This window comes from Tamandua tetradactyla, chromosome 7 (assembly GCF_023851605.1).
Source record: "Tamandua tetradactyla isolate mTamTet1 chromosome 7, mTamTet1.pri, whole genome shotgun sequence".
NCBI classification, from domain to species: Eukaryota; Metazoa; Chordata; class Mammalia; order Pilosa; family Myrmecophagidae; genus Tamandua; species Tamandua tetradactyla.
In genome coordinates this window covers 103,640,570-103,664,042 of record NC_135333.1, presented here as the reverse complement: position 1 = coordinate 103,664,042, position 23,473 = coordinate 103,640,570, and the positions used below count along the sequence as shown (strand labels likewise).

General features: G+C 35.7%; 1 protein-coding gene and 1 non-coding gene across 7 annotated transcripts in view; both read right to left on the bottom strand.

The window, feature by feature from the left end:
- Positions 1-23,473, bottom strand: part of TMEM117 (transmembrane protein 117) — a 585,676-nt gene that overhangs the window by 394,427 nt on the left and 167,776 nt on the right. For all 6 annotated transcript variants that reach the window (XM_077170633.1, XM_077170635.1, XM_077170634.1 and 3 more), the window contains one exon: positions 13,016-13,148. In XM_077170633.1, coding sequence (XP_077026748.1) covers positions 13,016-13,148 — 133 coding nt within the window. The remainder of the gene's footprint in view (positions 1-13,015; positions 13,149-23,473) is intronic.
- On the bottom strand, positions 23,237-23,307 carry TRNAA-UGC (transfer RNA alanine (anticodon UGC)). The gene has a single exon. It is a non-coding gene; the product is annotated as a tRNA-Ala (tRNA).

The following is a 23,473-nucleotide window of genomic DNA, read 5'->3' as shown; positions in this document are numbered from 1 at the left end:
AATTTTCATAAACTCACCCTCAGCTGACTTCCCTTTAGCTCCTACAGTGAAGTGATAATCAAGGCCTCCTTTACCAGACACCTAAATTGTTTAAGAAGATGAAACCTTGTAGCTCATCTCTCTCCTTTCTGCTAATCCCAAGAGAAATATCAGATCTCTTGCTCCTTTAAGACTTTTTGAAATACTTTTTACTTCTCAGTTTTATGCATATTCACATTAGCTGATTAAGATGTCTCAGTAACTTTCAGTATATACAGTATACACACACTACTGCAATTTCTTATCTCTTACTTTTTACCATCAATTATTTATTTCAGATGTTGCATTTTAAGTTTGCACATCAAAGTCTGTAATTAAAAGTAAAATACTTTAATTAGTAAATATATTTTACTATACAACAATGGACATGTGTGTGTGTAACACTTTGCATATACATACAATATGTTTTATAATATATTTTGTTTTATAATACATTTATTATATAATAATAGCAATATGGACAATTTTGAAGTGAAAAAATCCATTAATTTTTTTGCTGAGAGAATATAAGCACTCCATGTGTGTGTGAGATATACATTTTTCCTGATACTGTGCAGGATGCATCCTCCTAATCTTTTAAAATATGTATTTTAGGGGAAAAGGATTAGATTACATAGTCTAAAAAGCATACATCAAAATCTATGTACTTTCTTCATATTTTACTTTTATTTCATTGATTTTTTTTATTGTAAGAAACTGGAATAGATTTTTTTTTCCAGTTAGGTAAAGGAATTTATTTAACATGCTACTTAAAATAGGATTGATCTCTTGAGTTTCCCATTTCTAAGGAATTTCAATATTGCAAACATTATCATGCTCTTCGAAGTCCTATAATTTCATGTCTTTTGACGATAACTTAAATCAATTATGTTATGCACATTTGCTTCTCCAGAAAAAAAAAATGAGGAAAAAGAGGTAGAGTGTCAGGGTAGAGAAAAGCTAATCAGTTCCAAAGTGGTTCTCTCCTTGAGGAAAGCACTGGCAGGCTCACTTATCTTTACCATGAAAAGGAATTATCCACCTGACCTCGTGCAAAAAGGGTCAAAGAAGTTCTAGATATTCATAATTAAGTGACAAGAACAGTGTATACTATTGTGTTGCAACTTGATATAATCTTAACAGGGAAATATTTGAATGATGAAATATTTCACCAATAGACCTGCTTACTGTTTCTCATCAGTCCCTCAGGAATAACTATTGGGTTAATGGATGACAAATGATACAACTTGTCACAGAAATTTCATTTCCTAAAAGGTCCTGTGCTATCTTTATTAAGTTATTAGATCAGACTATATAACTTTTGGTATACCTTGAGTCTTTGGGCTATCATAGACATCAATTTTCCATGACTATATTATGCACATTTGCTGCATTTCCTGCATGCTCACCACTGGAAGAAGAAAATGAAATTATTCTATGGTCTCTTAGAAAATGGATACATGCATGCGTAGACACACAAGGGCCATTATGTCATTCATTTCCCATCAAATTTCCCCTCTCTTTTCTAAAAGGGAAAAACTAGCAAATAACTGTTTATTAATTTATTTGTTTGATTTTCTCTTCTAAACCCCAATGTAATATCAGATTTCTTTATTGACTTTTCATTGATAGCAATTACAAGGAGAACCAGCTTAAGTACATTCATCAAGATGCATTCCAATATCATTTGAGTCAGGTGCCACACATTCCATGTGTTAATTTCACTCCAAAAGTCCAGCATATTTGAGATTATGTATTATAGCATAGGAAATTAAAATATATTGAGATCCTACTGGTGTCAGGCATTTGTTTGAACATTTTGTATGATTATTATAATTGCATGATAAAAATGTAATAAGAATATTGCCATAAATTACATCATCCCATTATATAGACCAAAGTACATATTGTCATTATTATAGCAACAAATATTCATTGAGCATTAAAGCACTTGAAAAACTAAACAACATATTTTCAGTTAGGATAATAACAACTAAGATTTATTAGAAGCTCATTCTGTGGTGGGCACCATATCAATTGCTTTGCATACTCTGTCTTCTCTGATCATCAGACTGCCCTCAAAGATAGGTACTTATATCTGCATTTTACCCATGAGGAAACTGGAGCTAAGAAACCCAAATGTCACCAGGGTCACACTGCCAAAACATGCCAGGATGAAAGCTGTTACTAATACAACACTCTCCCTCATAACAAAGAAAAAATTAAAGGCAAATGAGATTTTTGATGACCTGAAGTTTAGTTTGTATCTTCCCCTTAGAACCATGTGCTTTCCCAGATTAACAATAATGAGGAGGATGTTGATGAAGATAATATGAATAAGTAGTAACATTCGTACCTTTCTTTTCCCCCGTGCAAAGCACATATACCTGCATTTTTTTATTCTTTTGACCCTACAACAATCCTATGAGGTTGGCAGGGAAGGTATTATTTATCCCCTTTTCTAGCTAAATCACATGAGGAAACTGTTTGGCTTTTCCCAAGTTATTTTTACCGGTAAGTAGTGAAGATAAGGCTAAAATAAGCTATTTTAATTCCTAGATCAATTTTTTTTTCCCTGCAATAAGTTGATAAAATACTTAATGGTAGAGTTAAAGTAAACAACCATAAATAATGATCACAGAACACCTCGTAAGTGTGGCAAATCAATTTCGATTCCTGGAGATAATGTGCACTCCCACAGAGCAATAATTGATGCAACATTTATTATTTTTTCATAAATGTTGTAAAACTTTATCAATTTAGATAGCGCTCTTTAACTTGTGATAATTTGGATTAACTGTGCTATTTTACCTTTTACTAGCAAAACTGATATGCGAAACTAATAATATTTAAAAGCAGTAAATTTTTCCTTTATTGCTGCCTCTGGTTAAATAAGTCTCTCTCTCTCTCTCTCTCTCTGTCTCTCTCTCTGTCTCTCTCTCTGTCTCTTTCTCTCTCTCTTTCTCTCTCTATCTCTCTCTGTCTCTGTCTCTGTCTCTGTCTCCTCACAGTCTACCCCCTCTCTCTCCCCATTCCCCGGTGGGATCTCTTAACCAGATCTGGCAGTTCATTTCCAGCTTTTCTGTTCACCAACCCATTCTCGGCAACCAGCAACGTCCCTTACTCACAGACTTGGTAATTCATTGTGCTATTATCATGAATTAATAATACAAGCAAGTTAATGTTTAGCCTAATTAAGAATGAAGCCAACAAATTATTTAAAGCACCACTCCAGCAGAATTTGCTTCCAGCCATGAATTTGTAGCCAATCAAGCTTGCAGCTACTGACACTTCTTGGTACTTCTAGGCTTCCTTAAAGCCTAGAGTTAGACAATCCCTCTGCCCCAACCCCCGAATCCTGCCCCACCCCTCCATCCTTTACCCATCCCTAAATGCAGTGTTTGATTAGAGACCTTGGAAAATAACATTGTATCTCTTTTTCTATTTGTTACTATTCAAATTTAATAGCTTTGTACTTCACTAATTTTCTCGGTTTAGGTATTACAAAAAGTCCTACACTTTAATTTTATTAAATACTGTTTACAATTTATCTTATAATTTCCCAAAATAAATTTAGCACTTTCAAAAATAAAAAGAAGAAGCAAACACTTAAATATCCTTCCTTAGAACTGAGTTAGCCCAGTGAATAATGGTATCAGGTCTACCTACATTCTATGTGAAGAGCAACTGCAAACAAAAATCAGTTCTTAACAGTGCAAACAAGCCAGAACTCCTGGTTCTAGGTCAGTGGTGACAAAAAAAAGAGAAGAAAAAAAAAGTTGAGTAAGGAACATTATTGAAAGTTTTAAAGAGAGTGAACTTAGCGAAGAAAAAAAGTACTGCCTGTAGTGAGATTTCACCCTGAATTATTTTCCATTAAAGGATAATTCAGTTTTGGAAAAAAATAATAATGTGCTGGAACTTACACTCCAGGCAACAGAAACTGAAGCTACCAGAGAGAATCTTTTATAACACAATGTGTGGACACACATAGGGACCACAGTATCAATCACTTTCTAAAAAATAAGGACAGATGTATCCAGCATATCAGAGGTTATGTCCTAGGTGAGCTGGGCCTAAGAACTTTAAAAAGCATAAGAACTCGAACAATTTCATCCAAACCTCCAAATCTATACCGCTCTCTGACTTGTTCACCTTCCCTGTTCATCTTTGCTTGCTTTTGTTGCCACCCCTGTAGACAAATCATGCATTTTAGATTTTATGAAAGTGTCCATTTTGAATATTCCCTCTATTACTTCTCCTGATCCAATCACCCTTGTCAGGTTGCAACGACAGAACAACTGCCATATGCAGGTGGCCAGATGTGGTCTCCACATGATTTCGTACTAAAATGTATCAGTGAAGAAGTAGAAGAAAGAGAATATTCCAGTTTCATTTAAACGCACTGCTTAGTTCTTACCTTAATATATTCAGGTCCTGAAAATGAATACTAACATTTATTTGCAAAGTTGCCTGATTCACTTTGTCTTTCTTCTCGGTTTCTCTCCGTGCAAAACTTAACACAAATTGACAGATTTATTAATTTTGTTAATTGGCTTGTAAAACTTCTCTGGATAAGGCTTCATATCAGGAACGACAGCTTCTCATGATTATTACTAGGAAACATCAGCTACCTCATATTCTGCCCTGAGTTGCATGAACTTTTGGGAGGTCTTGGTAAACAGATCCCTTATTCCAGTAAATGGAGGGATCCTTATCAGTGAATCAGTTGTCTAATTTCCTCAATGTGAAACAAAATATTTATGATTATTATACTGGAATAAGCATACTAACATATAAATGTCCACGTGTATAAATGCTTATGTATATTACTTAAACCTGCTTTAAGACATAAAGTGAAAAGAGGCAAAGCACATCACAAAACAGTAACCACTTACTAGGGAGTTCACTATGTAGATTTCTTCCACAAGTCAATTAACAAAAGGAAGGCAACTATTTCATTCAATACCAAATTTCAGGGATTCAGCAGGGGGAAGATTCTTTTCTAAGAGAAAACCTGCAAAATGAAACAATCCATGCTCAAAACATGCCTTTTGCTGCCATCAAGTGGCTCTTTCCAGAACATTTTTATGACCATCAGCCTCATGCTCACCCTGCTTTCCCACCACTTTCATTCTTTGCACATTATACACGTGTCACCCCGTGGAGACTGGGGGTGTTTCCATGCAGGCAAGCCTTTTTAGTGGGGCTTTTTACTACTGATGCTATAAAAATTACATTACTTAGAAGTTCTTCAGAAAGACAACTTCAAAAAAGTATTTGAAGCATCCAAAACCTGAAAATCCTTCCTAGTCACTATATGACTAGCTCAGTTGCTGGTGAGTAAAGACTTCAACTCGGACTTCCAAGTACTTTCTCTACATTCCGGACAAACGGAGAATTTCTAAATAGACTGGCTTTAAGATACCTGATTGAACACAGAGGGAATAAAAAGAAATATTTTGTGAGTTCATTTTTAATCATTTTGCATCAGGTTAACTGACAAGCACTGTGAAAGAAAATGGTTTTGTGTTTCTTTCCTATTAATTTCTCACTTTCTCAAGACCTCAGTGCTATATATAAATAATGTAGCATATTATATTGACACTGCAAAGTACAACTACAATTAAGACAGAACCCTGACTTCAATTTATTTGAGTGCTTTGCCCCCTTTTCCTTTAGTAAGTTCAGGTATTTTACCTATTCTCTCCCAAGAGACAAAAAAAAAAAAAAAATAGTAGAATTAAAGGAAAAAAGCACAATTGCTCTTTTAAAAATAAACAGATCAAAAGCAAAACACCATGGCAGCATACCCTTTATATTCTGAGAAGGCAACAGCATTTATCTCAGGGTATTTGTTCTTTTGATTGGAAAAAATGCATTAACGTGGTTTCGTTCTAAAGAAAGCCACAGATAAATCAAAGTGGAGAGGAATTAAGACAAAAGCAAACTTAACTGCTCTCCATAATAAAGTAGAAGAATTCTGGAGGTTAGTGGGACCTCCAGAAAGACGGAGGAAACTGAACCTGGGGGAAAAAAGAAATTAAAACAAAAATCTTAGGCAAGAGGATTTTGCAAAAAAAGCAATGGCAGATCTATCCCTAAAGAGAAACGCCTTCTGGATACTGGGTAATCAAATTCCATTATGCTGTTTCGTAGTGCCCCTCCTTCATCACCAAACACTTAATAAAATCTATAATCCACAGTGACTTTGTATGGGTGGTTTTGTAGGGAGTAGAATGGGTGGGAATTCATCTATACATGGGATGAAAAGCTTTGAAAAAAAACAGATAGTAGTAATAGAGGAAAAATGTTGTGAGAGAATCAAAAATTGAACCAGGAGCCAAATTTAGAAGAGGCATGAGAGAAAATTAACATTCTGCTTCACCAGGAACTTTCAGAAATATTGGGTGGCTCCCACAGTTGCATGGATGGAAACACGTAATTTTATTTAGATACTAAGGAAAATGACGATCTCATATATACCAGCAAAATCTCACTCTTTCTGAGGTCCTCCCTGATTTATTTGCACACAATCACAAAACTCACACAAGATCCTCCTCCCTCAACTCCCCAGCCCCTTCCAGCTCCCATTTATAAACACATTGCTTTAAAAGAGAACATCTGTGCACTTTCAACATACATTGTCCCACTTCTTACTCTCTCCTCAAACTCCTCCCATCAAGCTCCACCCACCCCGCCCCAGTGAAGCTGCAATGATAAAGACTCTAATGAATATCCATCTGCTAAATCCAGTAAAAACACTTCACAAACTTTATCTTACATGTGATCTCATCGATTACTACCATCATGAAACACTCTTTTCCCTTATTACATAACATCCTACTGGCACCCTGTGCCTCTACCTCATGTGTTAAAGATTAAATGAGATAATACATGAAATGTCCTTAGTACACTAAATGACATTTGGCATTACAAATTCTAATTGCAGTGATATTACAGTTTTTCTCAAACTTTGGCCATCATTCCTTTTCAGCTTCCTTCACCTCATCTTTAATTTTTTCATGCTTCCATGTCTGGCCTAGACCCGTTTTATGCAAATGCATCCACTTTCAAGCCCAAATTTTCATCTTATGGTTATTACTTCAACTGCATTTTAAAATTGTCTTCATCTTAGTAAATAGCATCATTATCTTCTCAGAATATCTCAGAAGGCCTAACACACACATATCATAAAAATCCACAATCTCTTATCAAGAAGTAACCCAAGACATATCTAAGCTAACTCCTTTATTGTATTAAGGTAGAAAACGTATACCCAAGAAGACAAATAAGTATGATTTACTCATTCAGCAAATTTTTATTTACCGTGCATGAAATGCTGGACACCAGAATGAAAATAATGGATAAAACATGGTCCCTGATCACAGGGAGTTTATAATTTAGCCATTTAGTTGTCATACAGCTACCATAAAATATTAGAAGCCAGATCTACTGGTTTGTCTTTTGACATTCTTTCTACAAACCACAAATGGTCTCTAAAAAGCATTGAAGAAGAAAGAGGGCAATCTAGGATACCTATGGAAAAAATTATCTTTCTATATTATTAGTGTTCATTAGTTCCTTTTTCTAAATTCATGATGAAGACAATTTGTTGTTTCTTCGACTTTCTTGTAAAACAAAAATTAGAACTACACATTTCTCTTTAAATAGACTTTAGCTAAATCCTACAAGTTTATACATATTTTTTCATTATTTCTAAGAATTTTCAAATGCTCATAAGCTATTTAGAAGTGTCCAAGTATATGCTATTTTAAAATTTATCTCATGCATTTATAGCTTAATACACTGTGGCCAGAAAATGCACACAGAGTGTAGCCTGTGAGGTATTAATTCTTTTGGTGACACTTAATTCATTGCCCAGTACTTGAAATCAATTTCTGTGTTACTGTCTCAATTTCTAGATAAATCTTTTAGACTGGGTTCTTTCAAGATCTCCCCCATTGTCTTCGTTGTTCTGTGTTTCACTATGATGTTTCTCACTATAGCTGTACTTCTATTTATCCTGGCTGGGAGTCATTGTTAAAGCTGAAGATTTATGTCTTTCATCAATTCTGGAAAATCTCAGAAATTATTTCTGTGACTATTGAATTTTCCACACTTTCTCTATTCTCTCATGACAGCGCTCTCATGGGTAATAAGAACGTCTCTTATTCCCTCTTTGATATTTTCAATCACTTTATTTCTCTGTGCCATATTTTGGTCATTTGGAGATCTAATCTTCCAGTTTATTAATTCTCTCTCTGTTTAATCTGCTCTTTACCTATATTTTGAATGTTTGAAGTTTTAATGTAATGGTTCTGATTTTATATTTACATAAAATCAACTGTACTCTTAAGTGCACAGTTGAATGAGTTTTAATTCTGTCTCTCTCTCTCTCTCTCTACACACACACACACACACACACACACACACACACACGTACCTTTTTTACTATCATCCCAGGAAGGTACAGAACTTTCTCATCACTCCAAAAATTCCTACATGACCCTTTGTCATTAATCACTTCTTCTGCCCTTCCCCTTTCTCTCTTCCCACCTTGCCCAGGTTAATCTTTCTTGAATTTCTTATCTATGGACTCATACAGCATGCACCCTGGTTTCTGTCACTCAGCATAATGATTTTGGGATTCATCAATACTGTGTTCCTTCATAGTTTTTTTTGTATGCTGTATGGCAGGGTCACATTTCATTATTTCTCCATGTGAGAATCCCATTATTGCAGCACCATTTGTTGAATTTTTGTTTGTTTGGCAGGTTTTTGTTTGTTTTGTTTGTTTGTTTTTGGGGGGGGGGAGTGCATGGACCTGGAATTGAACTGGGGTCTCCCACAGGGCAGGCAAGAATTCTGTCACTGAACTACCCTTATTCCCCCTTTTGTGTTATTTTTTACGTTTTAGAAGTTCCATTTGGTCCTTTTTCATGTTTGCTTGTTCTATTTCCAAAGTGTCTTAATCTTTTATCACTTTTTAATGATTTTAATTACTTCAAACATATTTAGTAGTTCTTCATCTAATAGTCCATTTATCAAGATCTTGAGGTTCTAATCCTACCATTTGTTTTTGTCTGCTGATAATTACCAGTATCAGTGGGGATTTATATAAACTAAATTCAACTGGCAATTATACAAATGAAAATGATAACCTGATCAGAGATGTTTTGAGTTCAAAAATGCATATTAAGGCCATAAAGCCTTGTGAGGACACACCTGTGGGTATGAGTCTCCTGGACATTTTTTTTTTATCCTGAATGAAGTTAAAGTCAGATAAACTCTTTCCTGCTGCCTGTTGTGTGAGTGGTTAAATGTCTTCTGATCTACATTTCCTTGTATGACTCAACACACCCATCTAATAGGGAGATTTCCACTTTTGATTTTTCACTTAATATGATCCCCAAACCTTGTTTCTAGTCCCCACAGGGGAGTTAAAACACATGTCTCTAAATCACTGCCTCTGTCAAAGCCCAGCTATGCACAGTGTCAACCCATGGACTTAATGCTCTGGTTTTCAGATCCTTCTTCATTTTTGGCCTCTGGAGATTCTCCTCACCTTGGGGTAAGCTCAGCTATGCATTTTAAAAAGGGTTATCAGGTTGTATGAGATTTTCCAGCATCTAGGGATTTTGAAGTGAAAGCAGTTTCAGGTTCTTAGTCTGCCACCTTGTAAAACAGAAGCTATGCATAAAGTAGGTAGGTACAAAATTCAGGCCATAGTCAGAGCCTTCCTGTAAGAGAACCCTCACTTAAAACCTCCTATATTTATATAAAGATGAATTTAGTTTCATCTAGGTGACTTAAAGAATAAAAGAAGGTACAAAAGGCAGCATTTTGGTGGTATGAAGTATAGAAGGACAGAGAGAAAATGAAAGGTGGAAGGGGATATTTCCTGTAGTGGCTAAAAAATATAGACTGTCTGCAACTTGGTTTCTTTTATTTAGGCCAGCTTCTCCTTTTGACTGCCTCTCAGTTTGGCTTCCAGAGGTAAGAGCTGGTGCACACTTCAAGGAATTCACTATAAGACAGAAGCAAGGAAAACTGATTCTTATGGAGTCAATTCTGGCTGAACTCTAGAGGTTCCGGTCTGGAAATTCTGTTCTCTGTTAAAGTTTCAAGGGATTACAGCTTGCTTAAATTTATACCCAATCTTTAAAATTGTCAAAAAGGAATAAAGGAAGCAAGGGATGGAGGGAGGGAGGGAGGGAGGGCGCATAAAGAAGCAGACCAGTCTAGGGAAGCTCCTTTCTTCCTCCCTGAAACCTAAACCCACTCATTCTAGGCCGAAAGACTTCGTGTTTGTAAGCATAAAACTGCAAAAGAGAGATCTAGAATACCTGAACACAAGTGTCGCCATCACAGAAAATACTTGAAACCCTTTCGGGAATGGTTCTAGGCCAGTATTTCTGGAGATCCACAAACAAGATAACACTGGAACACCCTATGCAAATCACATTCAGTGTATTTAACCCTGAATTCCCCTCTACAACCTGCAACCCTGCAATCCATACCTGTGTGCCCACAGTCCTTTCTACAGCCTCAGGTTCCACCATTCCCTGACCTACAAAAGATGAGGCAAGGCCTCAGATATCATCGCATCTCCCTGAAGACCCCAAAAGCACAGTTACGTCTATTTGCTCTAATAAATGATTTTCTTTCAAGTTTACATCTCTACTTTGAAGTGCATACTAGTTCAAATGGTATATGTTATGTAAGTTAGCAATATGTCTTTTGGAAATGATAATTAACTTTTTTTTATCTGTAGCACTAAACTACCTGTCCCTTGCTTTGGATTAAAAAGGGGGGGGGGGGACACACCATTAGGAATTCCCCTCAGTGGAAGATCCTTTTCCAACAAAGATGGAGTATCTCAATGAAGAGTGAGTTACATAGGACTATGTATTACTGCATTTATTCTAAAAATAAAGAGAAGCACTTTTAATTTTAATTAACATATATACACATGAAATCTATACTATTCTTTTATTTCTTGCACATCCTCTTACTTCTTTCAATTCTCGGGCTCAGCTTGAATGATAAGATTGCAAAGAAAGACCAACGAAGCATATGGGTCTTCAGTGGTGAATGCACAACAGTATCAACCACCAAAGACACCCGTGCTAGCATTTCAGCAGACTGCATTACCAGAATACTCCACTTATAGCTCAACCTTTTCTTTATTTGTGTTTAAAATGGAGATTTAATCATAACGTAACCTCAGACAGGTGACTTAACCCCTCTGTTCCTCAGTTCTTGGTATGGAAAATGGTGATAATAAAAGTACCTATGTTCAAGGGTTGTGAAGCTTAATTGAGACAATTCATTTCTTGCACTTGCTAAGTGCAAAGTGGCCTTTATCATTAATAATATTTTTGTCTTTAGCTATTGAGTCCTTTAAAATGTGCCATCCATTGTCTATTATCCCATTTAATTCACTGCTTTTAGATCTGCATTTTTTTCCTTCAGAATAAACACGTTTGGTCAGTATATTTCATTGGCGTAGTTGATGTAAAAAAATGTATAGAGAATTAGATGAAAAATAAACTTCTGATGAAAGGGATATATTTTATATACTATTTAATATACTATTGCCAGGAACAGTTCAAAAAAAAAAAAAAAAACATTATTTTAAATGGATCTCTTCTTCTGGCCCCAGTGTTGAATCTGTGCAAAATCTTCCAGAGAGATCGTTGATTGTCTTTGGTGATTCCAAGCATGTTATTAACAGTTCCATTGGTATAGGGATTGCTTTACGGCTGAGGAATAGCCTGACTAGCCACAGGCTAGCGTCTGTAACTCCACTATTTAAGAGTAGATCCAATATATACAGCATTATTCTATACCAAGAAACAACTACAGACAAAGCATTTTAATAACTTCCTAAAACCTGAACATTTGATCTAGAACCACATTTTGTGAATTTACCACTTGCTACTATGGACTAAATTATAAACCTTGTGAAATATCCCCTTTCTCCGTAGTATCCATCTTCTTTAACAGTGAGAGGAAAGAACAATAAAATTTTAATTGACCTATCCCTCTCAGCATTGAACAGTGGTAGCCAGAATCTATATGTAATGTCAAAACAATTGCAAACTATATAACTGGACAACAATCTTACCTAGCCTGCATTTGGAAGAGGATATTACCTAGCTTGCAGATCTACTGGGGAGGATAGATCAAACTCTTACTTAATAACTTTCTCAGTGCACATCGAACCTCTAAGCTGGTCTATTGCCACTAATCAAATTCTTGATGCTGATGGCTAAACCAATCTACTTACATTCTGCCCGGAGAGCAAGCCAAGAGGAAAGTGTACTGAAGGACCAATCCCAGTGCTTCATTATATAATGACAGAACTAGAGAAAGTTTTAAAAAATATACAAACCACTTGTCAACACATCTTCCTATCATTTTGTTTTGATTAGTGATTTGATAAGTACAGATCACAACTCTGGATTTAATACAAGGTGTCCCACTTTTTAAATGACCCATTTTTAACAAAGGTGTCTCTGTTGTGCATGTCAAGAGGGAGAAAAAAATGCCACAAAACACTTCTATTTAGCCAGGCATTGTAGAGCAATGGAAGTGCAAACCTGAAGCCTTCATCTTAGCCCTGATCTACTAATCTTATGAATATAAGCTAGTCAATAAGATTTTCTGATTCTCATACTATAAGAAGATTATATCACTATATAATGAATAATATCACTATATAAGATTAATGCCAGTCCTAAACTATCCCACAGAGAAGTCCTGAAGAATAAGGGACACAAAATAAGTATTAACAAAATGCTTAATGCTGTTAGATTCTTGGAAAAAAGAATTCTAAAAGTTATAAATAAGAAAAATGAAGATTACCCCTATTTAGAGAAGACCATTTGTAAAGCTGATATAAACTACTACAAACTCTAAAATTCTCCTTGAATTCTTATGAGTTGCAAACACAACACTCACCACAGTAGAAAGGGGAAAGGTAACCTACCCCATGGTCCCATCCATTAGAAGAATCGTGTTGTATATATGAGAAAATATGAAGAGAAAGAGAATTGTGCTGAAGAACATTGTCATCCATGACCCATGATCCTCTCGAAACATTTTTAACCGAAGCAAGTGACCTGGAATACAGAAATTATTAGAAATCAATTTACATTGGAATTCAAACTTCATATACCTTGGTTTGATTTTAGTGACTCTTGATTATCTCGCCATACTCTGAAGCCTTTGTCATTGGGCTGTCTGATGAGTAAAACCACAAAATAATGTCCCTTTTGTTCTTATGTAAATAAATGCTCATGGATAAAGTCTAAGACAACTCTGATATCACATTTCATTCTACCGTGAATAGTACTCATGTGAGAATCTAGTAGGCAAAGATCATTCATAATGCTAACATGAAAAACAAGATGAATTATATACAGCGCCACTCCCTGCTACTTTTTAGTCCACAAATATGTTTTTGGTTCATACTTAAACGACTTCTAGGCAAATGACAAAGAAGTTGCAAAAATTGATTTATTCCCCTTTTTGCTTCCATTGAGCATTCCCCAAAACCAAAACTGATCTCACGTATAAGAAGGTCCAATTGTTTAAGGTACATGAAAACTTAAAAGGAAAAAAGGGAAGTTTCTGTCAGAAAAGGCAAACAGCTTATCCTTGCTCTTAGCTACAAGTCTGTGAATACATATATGCAGGCATGTGCACAAGCTTATGCGTGTGTGTGTACAAGCATATGTGTGTGTGTGCACAAGCATACGCATGCGTGTGTGCGGTGGGGAAAGGGGTGGGACATGGATGTGTTGTGGAGCGCAAGGTGCCTCCTAAAAAAAAAAAAAAAAAAACGTAACTTCCACACTGATGCTTAAATCCCATTTAAAAAGATAAATGCTAAAATTAAAAGTGATGCATAAAATTCAAACACTGCAAGGAGGAAATGCAAATACTGCAGGCAGGCAAGTGTGATATACACAAAAGCAAAAATATTTTTAAAAAACCCTAAAGTAAAAATTACTAAAACACTAAAGTAAAAGTTACTAATTTTTAAAGTAAAAATTACCAATATTGGAATTAATAAAGAGAAAATAGTTTGATTCACAGTAGAGAAGGCAAACGAAGGCACCAGAACCCTAAAAAGCAAGGAAGATGAAAAGCCGTGGGAATGTGAAAGAAGTGAACAAAGGTCACCCCAGTTTCTTCCAAGATAAGTTGTCTGCTAGCTCCATTTAGATTCACTAGAGAAAATGTATCTAAATAATGATACGAAGATGAAATACTTGTAGGAACTACAATTAAAATAGGTTAGGCCTGGAAACCTACAATAAAATTCCTCAGTAGGGAAAATAACCCCTTTTTCAATGATATGCCAAATATGTTTACATATATATTTCTATCTGGAAATTATCTCCCTATGGGCAGACAGTGTCTCTTATGTAGCTTACTGAGCATAGGAAGAAATAATCTTTTAAGATCTAACTGCTAAGATTCCCTTGTACCTCACTTTATATTTCATTACGAAACCAGGCTAACTGAAACATTACCCTAGTGAAAGCTTGAGATGGAGCAAAAAAGAGAGATTTAGTTACATCATCTGGTTTCTTGGTCTACCCGAGAGAAACAAAGGGCAAATCTGAAAGTCAGGGGGGATGTGAACGGCTGAAACAATGATGTGGAAAACTCCCCAGTGAAGCAAGTTATACGAGCACTGCAAATTACAAACCTACAGAACTCATCGATTAATTAAATCAACAATTATGGGACAGCCAAGAATTTGCAAGCCTCCACACAACATGTTGACAGGAATATAATAAATAAGTACTGAATACAGAATGCTTGAGAGTCAAAAACACATGTAATAAATATCTCAAAGCAAGCTGTAGTGTATTATTCATTCATTAAACAAATATTTAATGTGTGCCTCTTACATGCGAAGTTGTAAGTGCTGGGGATTCAGCTGTGAGCAAGGTAGGAGGGTGATAAAAGTCAATCATCATTTGGTTATTTAATGGAAATGTGACCTTATTTTAGATTCATGGGCTCTGTTCAGGATTCCCTTTGCAGCCAGTTCTTTTAGCTTCAAACTAAGACCCATTTATTTAATTCAGTACCTGATACTGAAGAACTGCAAAGACCAGAAATTGGAGTTCCTTTAAGATTCAAACGTGAATTTCTTTCTTAAAATATACATATGTCAAAAAATTCAGTAATGAATCTCTTTAAAAATAAAATAATGTTTGTGATTTAAGAGTGCTCTGCAAATAAAGCATTGTGAATTAACTGTAAATTGGCTAAAATATTGTAATTAGTAAAAATAAAAATGTAACAGCAGCATTTATATTTTCATTGCCAAGCTCATTGTCTGGCATTGATTTCAGCCATTGCAGTCATTAGAACAAAATGGCAAGTTAACATCGCTTGAAATTCACTTGCAAAGCACAGCAAAGGTGCTGCAATATGTTAAGACCAGAATTGGTACAACCCAAGTATTGAATTAATCACACTAAAAATTTCCCATAAATTGTTACAAGGTGAACCCTCTGAGTGACCATCCTACACACACATATACATAGACTGGGCCATCAATTGACTTGTCTTCATAAATGACTCTTTCCATGCAATCCAATCAAACCAAGAATCTCAGAGCAATCTGAGGATGTCACATGAAAATACAGTCTGCCTTGTAGGGTGACCATACATCCTAGTTTGTCTAGAATAGCCATGGTTTATCACTGTTGTCCTGGCATAATTTTTAGTACTGTCCCCTTGCTTTCTTGTTTGTATAACAAATTGTGCCACCTTATCAATAGGTCACAGAATTCAGAATTTCATAACATTTTCTTTTAGAAGAGTTTAAGGAGATGACAGAGTAAAAGAAGCCATATAGATCAACAGAAATAAAATTTAGTACTAAAAGGAGTACATTTCTGACATGGTCATAAATGACCTTTATTTTAATCATAGGTTTATTTGTAAATCAGAGTGCATGTTTATGCTATTAATAAAATCTATGTGTATCATATAGATTATCACCTTCTATTACGGTTACGGTAATTGGAAATATAGCATAGAACAATCAGAAACATTAAAGTGTTACACAAGTATTGGAGGTGGGACAGCACTGTTACAAATGCTGGCTAGAGTAAACCGGAATGGGTTAGAGCCTCAGAATCCTTCCTGGAAAACAGTAGGTTTAAGGTTACTTAGATGTCATGGAACTCTAAGAATATTATTGACCTAAAAGCATATTTAAAAGTGTATATTGAGCTCACATTTGTTTTGGAAGATAGAGGCAGACAAGTGCAAGAGGGAGAATTATGGGGAAACTACTTAGTCTCTTGGGTTTTTTTTTTTTTTTTTTGTCTATTTGTTTGTTTGTTTTCTGCTATATGTACTCATCAGCAAAATAATGGAAAGGAACATTTACCTTCTTCCTCAAAGCCAGACCTTTTTTATTTCAGTTCTAGGCTCCCTTACTTTGGAAGTGGTTAATAAATTTTTGTCTCAGGTCTTTGGGGAAGAAATAAACTAAAGAATCTTGGAGAAGAAAGGGTGAAAATGTTGGTGCTTCTAGGTATGAAATGGATGTAGCCCTACCCCTGGAAAGTTGTTGAAAGCAGAGGACTGGACAGAGAGCATCCCAGCTCCTGTGGGCTACAAAGAGGTAGGTCTCCAAGGTGGCAGCACCTCATCTGGGGATGAGTACATGGACACAGGTGAAAGCCCAGGCATTAAGGCCATGGAAGCCTAGGTAACGAGGCAGGCTAGCCCCAAGTAAATGGGACCTCACTTACCTCCATCTGGAATACAACAGCCTGGGTAGGGTCCCAGACACCTTAGAGCCATAGTGCCAAAGAGATGATGGAAGACCCGCACCTAAGCAGTAGTGGGTAACTGCACAGAAAAGGCAGTGAGGTTAGAACAGACTGAAAGACTTATTTTCAGGACATTTTTAAGCCCTAAGGCTTAAACATTTCCCTTCTGTCAAATCTTAGAGATAAAATGAGTGATCTGAAAAATTCCTAATACTGTACTCTTTGCCCATTTTGGTAAGAAGGAACTCAGAATAAGGTTTACTTCATTTAGAGTAGCATTACAAAAATGCTGCATTACCCAAGACCCTCATAAGGAAATATAAAGGAACTATAAAGGGACTGAAGTGAACTACAAACTGAAATTAACACTACTAACCGTTAAGTTGTCCACTCCAAAACCCTTTGTGCATGGTCTGGCCACCATCTATATCTACACATACATAGGAATAAATGAAATAGGCAATTATTTGAAGAAGTGTTTTTAGTTTTGGGGGCTCAAAAGATCATCAAAATCAGGATAGCAAGAATTCCACATATCAGTAAGAGTGATCTCTATTGTAACAAAAGCAAAAATGAAACATAAGATAAAACAAACAAAAAAACTAAAACCAGCTTAAGTTATAATAATATTTAAGGAATGATATTCTTCATTGACTCTCCACATTTTCTACCTTTTTTCTCATGCTCTTTTCTAAACAAAAATAATTCATTTTCTGCTTAAAATAAATGTTCAGAAAATAATGTAGATTTAGTTTTTAAAAAACTACTTCTTGTTATTTTTTACTTTCCTGATTGTTTTCAGTTCCTTTCATGCACATCTCTCTTCCACTTACCCAATAAATGAAAAATCCTCCCCTTGGTCTATCCTCAGTCTTTGTCTTCATCATGTCACTGCATGATCTCATCCACTTTCAAGGTTTAAAATCCAGTATCTCCAGCTTAGACTTTTCCTCCTGACCTTCACACTGAAATAGTCCCCTATCCACTGTCCTCCTGCATAGCCTACTAGCAATAGAAACTCAGTATTCAAATTGTGAGTACAGAATCCTCACTCCCTACTCCAGCATCCTGAACCTTCCTACTCCTAAATCCATACCTTCTTACAGTTACTATCATATAACTTTTTAAATAGCTGAAGGTAAAGTCCATCTTTGATTTTTTCCCTTTTGCACATCTCACATTTCAATCAATAGTCCCAATACTTTTACATCCTTATATCCATACTTTTCTCTCATAATTTAGGTTCCCATCATATTTCCTTCTTTTTTTTTTACATGGGCAGGCTCCAGGAATCGAACCCAGGTCTCCAGCATGGCAGGTGAGAATTCTGCCACTGAGCCACCATTGCCCACCCCATCATCTCTTGATGACTATTCCAACATCTTTCTAACTAAGCTTTCCTACTCCAGACTTTTCCAACTCAAATCCATTGTCCACACAATCAATAGAACTAAGATACAGATGTGACCATGTCAGCCCTTCTCTTAAAATCTTTCAATGATCTCCATTCCCTCTCGTATCAAATCTAAGCTCCTTACCTTAGTATATAAAGCTTCACTTGATTTAACCCACATTTACCTCTCCTCTCTCACCATTCTCTCTACCTTTCACTCTAGTTCCATCTACACTAAAGAGGTTGTAGATTTCTATTCTCCTGTTGAGTCTTCTGCCTGGAATATTCATTCTTCCTTCCCCATCAATCAGTTAACCCCTGTATATCCTGTGAGACTTAAATGCAGGTCACAGTTAAGCTCCTCTGTGAAGCTGTCTCCATTGTTAGATATTTCATATATTGGAGTGGTAGCCAAAAAGAACTGATGGGAAGGACTCTCTCAGGAGGTAGTAAGCTCCATTAGGGGCAAAGGGGAACAGCTGGCCGTTCACCAGGTATAGTTTAAAGGGTTAGATTACATGACTTTTAAGATCCAGTCCAACCCTAGCATTCTATTATTTGTTTTGTCAGTGAAGCATTAACTCAAGGTCTGCTAAATCAAAAAACTCATCTTAATTTTTTTTTTAAAAAGCACTATCTTTACCAATTAAGAAAAAAAAGTGGTATCATTGCTTAATTTTTATCTGTCACTGTATGCCTCATAATATGTAAAATGAACCTAAAGCAACATTCTGATAATATTCTTTAAAGGCTAAGTTAATATTTAACATTTTAAATATTAGAATGCTTAAAATGAATGTAAGTCCTATTCGTTATGGCTGGGATAAGAGAACAAAGGATAAAATAAAACTGGATCAGAGCACTTGGAAGTTAAATGAATTTCACTTGCAATCAGATTAAAATAAATAAATGAAATATTCATGACAGATTTGTGTAAATTTCTAGTCATAAAGACATAATGTGATTTTCTTGTTTAAGTTTGCTAATTGAAAAATGAAAATAACCAAAGGGAATAAAAGTTATTTCATGGATGGGGCATCAACAGAGAAAACTGGCTAACAAAACATACCACAATATCATTAGGGAGAAAGGATGTTCTAGTGAGACAAACATGGCTTTGTATAATAAATAGAAGATGATAAACTTGTGTACCCCAAAGGCACATCTCATTAATATTCAGATCAAATCTCATTATTTCAGTGTACAAAGAGAATTAAGAACAGAATAGATGGTTATTAGAAGTAGGAGCCTACTCATAAAGTGTTTGTTATTCATTGAATTTGACAATCATTGAGAATTGAAATAAAATTCCATATAATACTAAAAATATACATTATACATGCAGCTCAAAAGGGATTCTTGAGGAGACTTTCAGGGAAGATGGTGGAGTAGAGAGCTCCAGGACTCAGTCCTTCCACCAAAACACTATTAGGCAGGCAAGAACTGTCTGCAGCAACTATTTGAAACTCCGGAGGTCAGAAGAGCACTATACAGTATCCAGGGAGGAGCAGGAGGAAGAGGCTGAGAAATCATGGTAAAGAACTCTAAACTGCTCTCTCTTCACACAGCAGGTTCTGGTGCCCATCCCTCACTCTCACAGCAGGCCACCATGGGGCACATCTAGTTCCTGGCTAGCTGCTGCTGACAGAAAGGGACATAAAAATCCTCTTCCCCAAGAACAGGGTGTGCACAGCTGATCAATGATCACGGCTTTTGATTAGCAAATTTGGATTGCTGGGTCCCAGCTCTGCGGGTAGCTGTTGTTTCAATCCACCCCACACCCCAGAGAAAGGCAGCAGCAGCCACTGTTTCAACCACCCCCAGGCAGGGGCAGAGATAGTGGAGATTTAAAGACACAGGGCTTCCTCAGGCTTGCGGGGCAAAGTTAGCTAAAGGGCTGCATTTTCTAGGCAGGGGAGGTAAGCTCGGCATTGGAGAGCCATCAGAGAAGCTATTCTTGGTGCCCTTCCTGATGCCCTCTCCAGGGCATTTTGGAGCCCATCTGTGCCCTTTCATGTGCCCCTGGCCCTGTTTTGGCCGGGAAAGACCAAATTGGGAAAATCCTCAATAGGGTGACATTCCTCCCAGAATTTACCTCCAGGCAAAAGCAGCATGAGAAAATAAAAGTAAAAACTATACAGGTGGACAGTCACCTGGGTGACAGATGTCTGAACCCTGGGAAACAGAAGGAACAACCAAACTCCTGTAAACAGGGCAATTTCAAAACAATTAACAAGCAAAAGCCTAGGACAAGACTGAGACCCAGAAAGATGGGGAAAACCCTGCACAGTACATTCACCTTGGACAGACCTTCCTTATAGGAGGCTGAAGCACCAGAAAATCTGTTTTATCACAGCTAGTTATAAAACCTGGAAACTGACATCCCAGGAAGTAATCCCAAAGTTAACATCTTAAAATACTAAAATGTACAATGTGGAACAAAAGCCTACAGGACAAACAAAGAAACAAGAAATGATAGCCCATCCAAAGGAAGAGGGTAAAAATATAGAAAACACAAGTGAAGAAGATAAGAATGCGAACATACAGAACAGAGCCTTTATATAAATGATCTTAAAAATGCTTAAAGAGATGAAGGAAAATACACAGAAAGAGCTATAGGATATCAGGAAAACAACAAATGAACAATATGAGAGTCTAAATAGAGAGATAAAGATCTTAAAAGGAACCAAATAGAGCTACTCAAGTTGAAGACCACAATAACTGAAATGAAATGAAAAAGGTCTAGGAGGGTTTCAAGAGCAGAATGGAGCTGGTAGAAGAAAGAATAAGTGAACCTGAAGACAAGACACTTAAAATGAGTAAGATTTAGGAGCAGATAGAAAAACTAAATGATAAAAAAGAAAATAGCCTAAGTCAGCAATATACACATTATGGGAATCCCAGAAGGAAAGAGATAGGGGCAGAAGGAATAGTCAAAGAAATAATGACAGAGAACTTCTCAAACTTAGCAAAAGATGTGAATATGCACATCCAAGAAGCTTAGAGAAAACCAAACAAGATGAAGAAAAATGCACCCTGTCATATATTGATTATACTTTCAAATGCAAAAGACAAGGAGAAAGTTCTGAAAGCTGCAAGAGAAAAGCAATGTGTTACAAACTCGTAAGGTCAGAATCTAAAAAAAAGGTTACCAGAGGATGAGGCAAGGATAGAGAATGGGAAGTTAAGGCTTAAAATGTACAGATGGAATTGGGAAAATGTTTTGGTAATGGATGGTGGTGGTGATAGCACAACATTGTGAATGCAATCAACAGCACTAAAATATTTATCTAAATATGATTAAAAGCAGGAAATGTTAGATTGTGTATATGATAATAGAATAAAAATATTTTAAATATCCATGGAACTACACTACACAAACTGTGAATCCTAAACTAAACCAAGAACTTTAATTAATAGTACCCTTAAATGTGCTATCATCAATTGTAACAAATGTTCCACACTAATGGTGGGGTAGTATATAGAATCCTGTATTTTACGCATGATTTTTCTGTAAACCTACAACTTCTCTAGTAAAGGAAAAAAAATTTCAAAATACAAAATTTTTTAAAAAGAGGTTCTAGAAGAAAAGGAAAAAAAAACCATGGTTAGAAATCCAGATCCTAATGTTGCAAATGATTCTAAAACTTTAAACTTAGAACACAGCAAAAATGATAGTTTTCAGATATAGAGCTTAATGTTAATTTCAAAATACATGCATTAAATTTAAAAAGCATATCTACTAAATAAATATATATTGACATAAAATATTCTTCAAAAGGAAACATGGTAATAAACCTTCCATTTTATTGAAAGGACCCAAATATTATATTTTATTATTATAATTTGGTTCTTTCCATAAGGCCATTCTTAGTATACATTGCTTATTATTGTTCTAATAAAAACAGATTTGTAAAAGGCATTCATTTATTATCTATTATTTTCCTTTTAAGAAAAAACTAGCAATCTAATGTAAAGTACGCAAAGTTAATATTACATCAGAGCTTGTAGCCCAAAATAAGATTTAGCAGCACTTTTGGTTTATGAATACATATAATATGATAATAGATTATAATTTTAATGGACAATTTGTTCTATATTTTCTATATATGTCGCAAATGGAATCATATTAAATAGTATTTTTATGGTCAAAGACCACCAAATATCTTCAATTTCATATTCACCCTAATAAAATATAGCAGGCTTTCTTGGGTTTAAAATAATTATTAAAAAGAATGAATATTTCAACATTTAGTAATCAAATCCTCCTTGGAGAAAACATATCAAACATTTTCTGAAACATTGGAAGCTATTGTTACTATCACATTTTGTACTCTGAAATGGCCAATGGGCTAGAAACTATAGCTCCCTATTCTTAAAAACTAATTATTATCACTACTTTTATTAGATTTTTTTTTTTTTTTGCATGGGCAGGCACCCGAAATCGAACCTGGGTCCCCAGCATGGCAGGCAAGAACTCTGCCACTGAGCCACTGTCTTATCATTCAACTTTTATTAGATTTTTACATCACCATTATATTGACACTAGTTTTGAAAAAATATAACAAGCTTATACTTTTAAAATAGATTTTGATTTAATTTCAGGCATTGTATTAATCCAACTAAAAAGGAAAGGTTAAATTGTCAAGAGTAATCCCCTGCAGAACAACTAAGCAATCTTGTGCTTAAATAAGTGACAGTGACCAATCACACTGATTGCCATTCCCTGGATCATAGGCAAGTTCGAGAGAAAGGAAGGAGCTGGTCTTCCCACAACCATATATACTGGGAATGTGAAACTAGGTGAAAGGCCAAGATTTTACCAGTTTCATCTCTACTTCCAGTGTTCCTGTTACCTATTTCAATGATTTCATGTCTCTTTCACTCCTTCCTTCTCCTGTTCTGAACTTGGTTTTCACTTGTAACTTTCCACATGTCCTCTAAACTCTTTTAGGCTGGTTTCTTGTTTGTTTGTTTGTTTGTTTGTTTGTTTTGTTTGGGGCAGTGCATGGTCCGGGAATCGAACCCAGGACTCTCGCATGCAAGGCAAGCATTCTACCACTGAACCACCCATGCACCGTTTCTCATATTTATAAACTTCTATTCTCTCTATCCATTACATTTATACATTTACTAAATAAAGACATTAAACATTCATAACAAAGAAATTTAAAGGATAGGTGGTTAGTATCAAAAGATGTTAATTACAGTAGCTAATTTTATCCAAAACTAATACGCCCAG